Consider the following 9,974-nt stretch of genomic DNA (forward strand, 5'->3'; position numbering starts at 1 on the left):
CCGACCTTGAAATTGGAAGGATCTTGAGAGATTCTGTATGAAGGATCCCTTAGATCCCTTGACATGTATTCTTCAACCTCATCATGCATTGTAGGAGAAGACTCAGAGCTGTTATCTTGGCAAAGGGAGGTGGCACAAAGTATTCACTAAGACAGTGCCAATAATTGCGCCACACATATATTTATATTTTTTTTTATAAAACTGTGTTGTGTTTGCAATTGTTTGATATCCATGAGAGCATGTATAAGAAAAGATGAAAAAGGGTTAAACAATCAAGACACATTTCCACTGCCGCCTTTGCTCTTTTTTTCTTTTTTTTTTACAAAGGGCGCCAATCTTGGAGGGCCTGTGTATCCATGGGTATTTGCATCTTCTTCTACAAGTAATCATCTATTTTAAGCTTTTTTGACATCCCAGACCACGTTCTCTATGCCTCAAACATATTCAACACCTTTTACCCAGCCTTAAATAAATATGTTTTGTGTCTTTAGATGTCACACACTGATGTATGTAGGTCCATAATGTTATTTTATAAGGTAAGAATCTAAAAATTAGATTAGAAAAGCTACGCATTGACAAATAAGTCGGCATAAAGACAGATAACAACATGCAAAGGTATGGGAATAAAGTGTGAGGAGGAAGAATGGGAGAACTGGTTGATAAAGAAGGCAAGTAAAATATATTGCTATCGCAGTGGTTAATGCTCTCGAGACTTATTTCGGATCTTAGAATGGGTAGGAGAATGATGATACTGTCAGGACCATTGAATATAAGTTATGTCCTAACACACATTGTGTTTCCTTGTCTTATAGCTGATTGGAATGCTTCTGGCTTGCTGTCTCTCACGGTTTATCACTGCGAATCAGTACGAGATGGTGTAACAAGGTAAATTTCTTTCTGGATGTATGTTCACTTAAAGTCTTTAAATTGCATTTTCTTTTTAATCATTTGTGAAAATGCCTTTCCTTTTAAAAGGAATCAATTCTGCTAATCAGAGTGTGACAACACATTGGCCTGTGGCCAATAAGCCACCACATACACGTTGCACCAAAATTATTTTCCAGGTTTTTTTTTTTAGATTTGGTATAAATTCCTTTTATACTACATTATACTTTGTTTACTGGAAAAACAGATAAAGCGTGGTGGGTACATTTATAAAGGCAGATTAAACTTTCAAAATAAAACCTTATGTTGTGATCTTAATTAACATCCTATTCATTTAACTATTCTCTAGGGATATTGTGAGAAGCGGTTTTAAATTCGGGAGCTGAAGGACTCGTGGAAGATTCTCGAAGAATGTTAGAGCACACATCCACCCACCACTCTGCGTTCCTTACTCTGTACCATTTCCGTAGTGTCGCCATCTTCCATCTGTGCCATGAGAAATAGCCCGTTTAGTGTACACCTACACCCTTCTTCTGAAGGCTTTTCATATGATGGCACTGTGTGTGTGGTCATACAGTTAAATCATACAGTAGTCGTATTCTTAATATGGTAATCCTTTAACTGCCTCGACTTGGCTGTGCATGCAGTGGCTGAAATGGGACAACAGTGTCCTTACCAATGGTTTATTAAATGTTCTACACATTTATTTAAATCAGTACATGGGAAAAACAATTATAGCCTATCTAATCTTTTTTTTTTTTTTTTATATATATAAATATATTTATTTACAAGACATACGTATGTTTTCGGTCAGCATTTACTACACACGGATACCACATTAAAATCTGTGACATGACAATACTTGAAAAGTTATGTTAAAATATGTTGTGCTATGAATAGAATCCTTGATGCCCAACGTTGGAACGCGGCTTGGATTCTCTTTGTGCTGTTATGCCTCTTTGCTTCCGTCATATTTGTCTAGTGACTTTACGCATCAGAATCAGGAGCTGTGTTTAACTGTTACTAAACTGTTGTTGCTTACTGTGAGGGCAGTATAATAATGCTTCTTTTTATCCTTTGTGTACAGCAAATCTAAAATTGTGCAGTCATGCCTCCTTTTTGTCTATGTTCTTCCTCTTTGCTTTTTGGAAGTGCGGCAAACAAATAATATTTTCAGGTCAGTGTGAAAATAAATAGAGGTAAAAAGAGAAAGCAGAAATGAACCTTTTTACATATTAATGATAAAATAAGTTTTTGGGTTTTTTTTCCTTCTTTCTTTTATATTGTCTCCGTCTAGCATGCAGAAGGAAATAAATGCTTTGATATTGTGAGCATTTGTGATATACATATAATAAACCTAACTACGACAATTTATTTTATATTGTGTTCTTATTTCTGGGGGTATACCATGTATCTACTTGCTCCCCTAACTCTAAGGGGTCTTTAGGTGCACACTAAGGCTTTCAGCATTTGGTTACTATGATTTACCAAGATGGGAATGTTGATTATCAATGGGACTTTAGTTTGTTGAATTTCCCATATTAAAGCATCACATACTAGTAAGAAACCCAGTACATCATGAAAAATTACATCAAACCGCTGTAGAGTATAACATAAGATTCTGTAACTGAGATTGAATAAAAAACATTCATATTCGTGGTCAAACATGACTTCTGTGCCTAAAGAACATCTTTCCATTTTTACAAAACAAATTCCAAAAACTGCAGTAAGTGTATCTTAATCACAAAAGATTTAGTTGGCAGATGAGGTGCTGAAGCCAGGTAAAATTAGATCAACTGTCATGGCCAAAAGCCTGTGGACACCTGACCATCACACCTAAATGAGTTTGTTGGACATCCCGTTCCAAAAACATGGGAATTCATATGGAATTTGCAGCTTTCTGGGAAGGCTGTGTACATGAATTTGGAGTGTGCCTGTGGGAACTTGTGCCTATTCAGCCGAGTATTTGTGAGGTCAGGCACATGAGAAGGCCTGGCTCCAGTTCGGGTCGGTGTACCAATTCATCCTAAAGGTGTTTTATGGGGTTAATGTCAGTGCTCTGTGTGGGCCACTGAAGTTTCCCTACACCAAACTTCTCAAACCTTGTCTTTATGGACATTGCTTTGTGCACTGGGACACAGTCATGCTGGAATAGAAAAGGGCCTTCCCCAAACTGTTCCTGTAAAGTTGGAAGCATGCAATTGCCTAAAATGTCTTTGCTGTAGAACTGACATTACTCTTAACTGGAACTAAGGAGACAACACTCTGAAAAACAGCCCCAGACCATTATCCCTCCCTCACCAGTCTTTAGGCGTACAGGTGGGCGTAAAGCATTCCGGTAGGCATCGTTGTGCTAGCATTTGCCAAACCCATATTTGTCCATAAGACTGATAGCAAAGAGTGATTCATCACTCCTGAGAACAAGTTTCCATTTCTACAGAGTCCGGTGGCGGTGTACTTTACAGCTCTCCAGCTGACTCTTGGCATTGCACGTAGTGATATTAAGCTTGTGTGCAGCTGCTCAGCCATGGAAAACCATTTCATGAAGCTCAGGATGTACAGTGCTTGTGCTGATGTTTCTTCCAGAGTTAGTTTGGAACTTTGTACCGAGTGATGCTACAGAGAAAATGGGATTTTTACGCACTACATGCTTAGCAGCCCTGCTCTGTGAGTGTGTGTGTGGTGTTTGTGGCTGAGCTGCTGTTACTGATGGGCTGTTCCAGTTCATGATATACACCTGTTCACAATGGATGTGAGTGAAACACCTAAACTCAATAATTAGGTGGGGGCATCTATATATGTTTAATCACATAGAGTAGCTTTCATGGAGGAACTTGATCACAAATAGACTCCTAATCTAGCAATTTGGTTATTCACAAACAATTGATTCATCGGTCAACTTGGAAAAACTTCCAACCTGGCAACATTAACATGACTCCACAAGAGGAGGAGAGTTGATCCAGAGCAAAGATAACCGTTAATTATTGCACCAAACTCACCAACTCTGCTGTCAGGTCCATCTCAACAGCCATTAAGTGCAGCATATCTTGGAGACGCAAATAAAATTAAATCAACAGCAGGAATTTAGACACTTGACAAATACGTTGAAGTTGGATTACTTGCATGCTGTTGAATTGCCTCAACACAAATGGTAACTTGGATTTTAGTGAATAGGTGTGTTTGATATTGTGCGATATGATCTTTTAGGAGCTAAAATTGAGATCAGTAAGAAAATGTGGAGATCTGATTGGGCTAATTAATTTTATCACATTCCAGAGGTAATTGGCAATACCAAATAACAGAAAAGATAGCGGCAGACAGCAACACCAAGAAATAAATAAAATAGGTAGAAGTTGTGCATTCTGACTTTCCCCACAATGCCCAGAATTATATTTTGACCACTATTAATATTTTTCTGGTATCTTATTGATAAAGCTAATTTACATATAAAATACATATTAAAAAAGTCCAACTTTCTTTTATTTTTGTAAGTCACATGTAATGTGACATAAGAAGGTAGCATAGCTGAACCTGACAGACAGGTTAGGGTTACATTGGATATAGAAGATGGTCAAATATATGCAATAAATGGTCACATCAAATAGCAACTAAAGCCAATTTGCTTTACAAATTTAGTTTTAATCCAAGCTATAAACTGGATTAACAGTAAAACTTGATACATTCATTATCTGCAATGCTGTGCTTTAAAAGGGACAACTTGGAAATGGGCCATGGACCGGCAGCCCAACATTCACAGTGGCTGCCCGGCGGCTGTAAGACTGCCTCAGCCGGTCGCCTAATGAAGTTAAAGCGGCCGGCGTGCACACACCGCGCCGCCCAGTGGCAGCAGTGCCTCAGCTCTTTGTCTCCCTCCCCTTTTAACGCGATGTTCAAGGGGGCGGGCTTACAGAAGAGTTCCTCCTGACAGGGAGAGGATCATCATGTTGGAGGACAGAAGGAAAAAAATCCCACAAAAATATAAGTATTATCGGGGGGCGTGGTTTGCTAGTGCTCCGCGACCTGCCAGCTCCATCGCATTCCATCCGCACGAATTAGTGGATTTTTCCACATATTTCATCTTCTTCCAACTTCGTCTGTCTATGTCGACTCACCGTGTGAGGAAATCGACCAAGATGCCGAATTTCTTCGAGCCCAAGTCGCGAAAGAAACTTCCCGCGTGTGAATCGGGCCTACCGCATGACCAGGATGAGGACTCGGACGCCTCCATGAGCCGCGCTTCGGCATCGCAATCGAGGCCTCCATCTCCTACACTACACTCCCAAGAGGAGCTTACCGACCCTCCGCAGCAACTTACCTCACACACGATGAAAGCCTTACTTCGTGAGATGAGAGACCAACTTCGCCAGGACTTTCATGAAATTGCCTCTTCCCTACGGCGAGACTTGGATGGCCTGGGGGACCGGACGGACAGCCTGGAACGTCGTATGGAGGAATTTGCGGATGCACATAATGCTCTTGCAGATGGCCAGGTGTCCACGCAGAACGAGCTTGCCCTTCTCCGTAACAAACTTATGGATCTGGAAGATAGATCACGATGCAATAACATACGTCTTCGGGGCATTCCGGAATCCATTGATCAGCAAGACCTTCATGAATATGTCATGGCCCTCTTTGCCGCTCTCCTTGGAGATACCTTACCTGAAGATATTAGTCTAGACCGTCTACATCGAGTTTCCCGCCCGAAGAATCTTCCAGGCTCCCCTCCTCGTAATGTCCTGACAAGGGTCCACTTCTTCGATGTCAAACACAAGATCATGCAGGCGCCACACAACCAACCTACCTTGCCCTCCAGGTTCCAGGATGTACAACTTCTGACGGACCTTTCTCAGCTCAGGCTTCAACTTCGCCGAGCTTTCGCCCCTGTAACGAGCATTCTCCGATCACACCAAATTCGCTACAGGTGGGAGTACCCGGTATGTCTGATTGTATCCCGGAACGGCTCCACTATCGTCCTTGAGTCACCTGAGGATGGCCTGGCCCGCGTGAAATCTTGGGGCCTAGAAGTGTCCTCCGCACCGGACCCAGCTCGTGCTTCCCCCCCGTTGAAGACCACTTCCACTCCGAAGAAGCTGAGATGGGACTGGTCGACCAAAACCTGACCTGCTGGCGTTCTCCGACGAGTAACCTCTAGTCGCTTGGCTCCTTGTTTTTTCTCGCCATGTTACTGGACTTCCTCGTGCTGCACTAAGTTTTTGTGATTTCATTTGTTTTTTTTTTACACGGTTTCGCTCCATATACCACACACATAGACATACCCACAAATCCTTTTGGCTGGCCAGCCGTCGTGGGTCTTATCTCCCTAACTTGTTTAGTGCCCCCTCGGTGCTATTTATACCATTAGCACGGTTTTCTACCGTATATTGCTCTCGGCCATGAGCCGATTTCTGTTTCTGTTCCATTGGTTAAATTTTTTTTATTTACTTTATCGCTACTCTGCAAATTCTCTCCATGACATGTCCGCCGTTTTGTACTCTAATGCACTGGACACTTGCGTTCTCCACGGGATTTCCCATCCCCAACCATTCCCAATGTGTCTTAGGTCTCTTCACAGACGATATTTTAGTCTCTCTAACTTCTCCTTCCCAATCTCTGCCCGCTCTGCAACATCACCTGTTCTCGATATTCTCATGTCTCCTACCATAAAATAAACATACCCAAAACTCAGGCTATGTGTTTCTGGACCCGGTCGAGCATACTCACCTTACCACTTCCTATGACTTTACGTGGCAACGTTCCCACATCTCTTACTTGGGAATCAAGCTACCCAAATGTATCCATCACATAAACACTCTCAGTATTTTAGCTACCTGGAAGAGTGTTAGGGCGGACATTCTCAGGTGGCAGAAGTATGAACTATCGTGGTTGGGTCGTGTAAATGCCCTCAAGATGACAGCCCTCCCCAAACTTCTTTATGTTTTCTGTACTGTCCCTGTCCGCCCCCCGGCTAATCTATTGACCACAATTCAAAAGTTTTTCATGACATTCACCAGAGTGAAAACCACCTCCAGGGTGGCTGCTCGTACTCGCAACTCCCACTTGTCCCCTCTTACTACTCGGCCTGTGTTCTCTCACACGTTTTATCATTTTACGCACGCACTAACTCCCCGACTTGGGTACACCAGGAGAACGCTATACTATCTCCCTACACTTTAGACCAACTCCTTTGGGTGCGGGGCCCTTCACGTCCCTCTTTGCTTGCTTTACCACCTACGACCTCCTTTATTTTTGATACTTGGGACGCCGTCTCCAAACATTTGCCCTCCTTGACCAAACTTACCTTCCTCACGCCACTCTGCTCTCTTGAATTGTTGATCCCTGGCCTTAGTCTGGCCCACTGGCTCCGACCCACCCTCCAGGTTTTGGAGGGATTCCACACCACGATTTCTATAAATACCTCCAGATCCGCCACCTTCTCAACTCCTCGTCTTGTTCTCTAACCCAACATACACAGCCACTACGTCCTATCCTATCACTGTACGCAGTCGCTCCTCAATGTAAGGGTGCCATTTCGTCCTGGTATTCTCTTCTATTGCACCGATTTTATGCCCATAAGCTTCCCCATATGGTGGCGTGGGAGAGGGAATTACACCTACAGTTGCCCCAGGAGTCCTGGCTTGAGGCAGAGGACATGATGAGGGGTGTTTCGTATTGCACAAATCACCTTGAGCTTCAAAAGAAAATTAGCTGCAGGTGGTATCTTAACCCAGCTCGCCTCTCCCATATCATCCCTGGCCATTCTAAACTTTGCTGGAGGGGATGTGGACTCGTGGGTTCTATGGTCCATATGTGGTGGAGTTGCCCGATAATACAGCCCCTGTAGAAACAAATATTTTTCCTCTTCCCGTTATTGTGTCATATTGATTTGGACTTTCTTCCTGAACTTGCCCTTCTTCACATGTTCGATGATCCCCCCCCCCCCACGTACGGAAACTGGTTATCCATGTTTTCCTGGCTGTTAAATTGTGTATAGCTGAAAAATGGAGAGCATCGTCCCCGCCTTCTCTTTTGGAAGTCATTTCCACTTTGGAGAAGCACAGGATCATGGAAAAGATGTTGCATACGGCAAACCACACACCTCATCTATATGACCGGGTATGGTCTTCCTGGGTGGGCAGCTCCGTCTACTCCACACATTTTCCTTAACCGTTTCCCAACTTGACGTAATCGTCGATTTACCATTTCTAGTGCTTGTTATTTTGCTTTATGTCCTACCTTCTTTACTACACCACTGAACGTATTACCACAGAGTGCGATACCTTTTGTTTCATTTAGTTCTTTTATTATAGTTCGGTTCACAACTTTGCCTTTTTATGTAAAAACCGGACCAATTGTCGTAATTCATTACGCAACTGTATTATTCTGCCTCCACTATGTGTTCTCTCTGACATGTTCAGTGTGTCGACGATTGTGAGGTTCTATCATGGGCAGTCTTTGACTCCTACAAAGACCATCGTGGATTTGTATTTCTGTGCTCTTTACAATGTGTCATGATATGATGTACTCCACTTACTGGTTGCGTACACTCTTCATGTGATACTGTATTCATATCCTCGGTCCCCAATAAAATTTTATTTGCAAAAAAAAAAATATAAGTATTATCAAAAAAATTGCTAGGGGTTATAGGAAAGTGGACCCATATTCAAGGGGGGGTTGCCTTGGGACAAAAATTAAATAATACAAAAGGGGGGTGGCTGGGTTGTGGTATTACAAAACCAATAGGGGGGCTGGGGGTAATACATGTGGCAGTGGGAGCATCAATAGAGAAGGGGGTGGTTGGGCATCACATTAGCCAATACAAAAATGGTGGGGCATCAATACTCAAGGGAGGGGATTGGCTGGGGCATCATATAAATTAATATACAAGAGTGTGGGGGCATAAATGCACAAAAGGGGCAATACACAAGGTTGTGGGGGTGCATTAAAGGGAGCCTGGCTGAGAAAGCAATGTAGAAAATACATTTTCTATGCTTCAGTGTGGCAGAGCCTGTCCTGGTGTGTGTGTTTTGGTGTGGCAGAGCCTGTCCGTGTGTGTGTTTGGCTGTCGGTGTGGCAGAGCCTGTCCGTGTGTGTGTTTGGCTGTTGGTGTGGCAGAGCCTGTCCGTGTGTGTGTGTGTGTTTGGCTGTCGGTGTGGCAGAGCCTGTCCTGGTGTGTGTGTGTCTGGCTGTCGGTGTGGCAGAGCCTGTCCTAGTGTGTGTGTTTGGGTGTCGGTGTGGCAGAGCCTGTCCTGGTGTGTGTGTGTGTGTCTGGCTGTCGGTGTGGCAGAGCCTGTCCTAGTGTGTGTGTTTGGGTGTCGGTGTGGCAGAGCCTGTCCTGGTGTGTGTGTGTGTCTGGCTTTTGGTGTGGCAGAGCCTGTCTTGGTGTGTGTGTGTGTGTGTGTGTGTCGATGTGGCAGAGCCTGTCCGTGGGTGTGGGTGTAGGTGTGGCAGAGCCTTCCATACAGAGGCTGACCTCTGCTCCTCCCTATGCAATCCCAATGCCATGTCTTTGGTCAGTTACCCCATACAGTCACCCTTTCTTTTTCACCTATGGCTTCGATAAACGTTGGTGCTTCTCTACCCACTACTGAACACCTCTGATTCTGCTGTGATTTGTTATTGTGGAAGGAAATATTATTTTTCACTTTATTTTCACTTAATTTCCAAGTTGACAGCTCTTGACTCCATGGACATTGAAAGGAACTCATCTGGGCAGGTTACTGAATTCAACCTAACACAACTTGACTTGAATCAACTGGACAGAAACTCAAACTTTTAAGACTAGACCAGTTCATATTCAACTTCAGGTCTGTCATGTGCCATTGATGGGTGGTCAACCCAAGCCTTTGTGAATAGACTTGCCTGTTTCTATGTTAACTACTAACCTATTACCACCTGCCAGTATATAGTGCTGTGCTACGTTTTTGAAACATAATATTGATTTACAATTTCATATATATGTGACTCACCTGAGCTATCAGGTACTTCACTACAATCAGATATAAGGGGAAACAATTGGTTTCTGCATTAAACAGCGTTGCCACAAGATGTCACTGTCCTGCAGGGGAAAACCCACAATATAAACACTATAT

General features: G+C 43.2%; 1 protein-coding gene across 1 annotated transcript in view; it reads left to right on the plus strand.

Annotated features, from left to right (window-relative positions):
- LOC149278365 (tetraspanin-7-like) overlaps window positions 1-881 on the plus strand; it is a 44,506-nt gene extending 43,625 nt beyond the window's left edge. The window contains exon 7 of the mRNA XM_089502066.1: window positions 813-881. Coding sequence (XP_089358192.1) covers window positions 813-881 — 69 coding nt within the window. The remainder of the gene's footprint in view (window positions 1-812) is intronic.
- Window positions 882-9,974: the final 9,093 nt, after the last annotated feature.

Source organism: Sceloporus occidentalis, unplaced genomic scaffold, assembly GCF_023333645.1.
Source record: "Sceloporus occidentalis isolate IW3139 unplaced genomic scaffold, rSceOcc1.0.p SCAF_192, whole genome shotgun sequence".
NCBI lineage: Eukaryota > Metazoa > Chordata > Lepidosauria > Squamata > Phrynosomatidae > Sceloporus > Sceloporus occidentalis.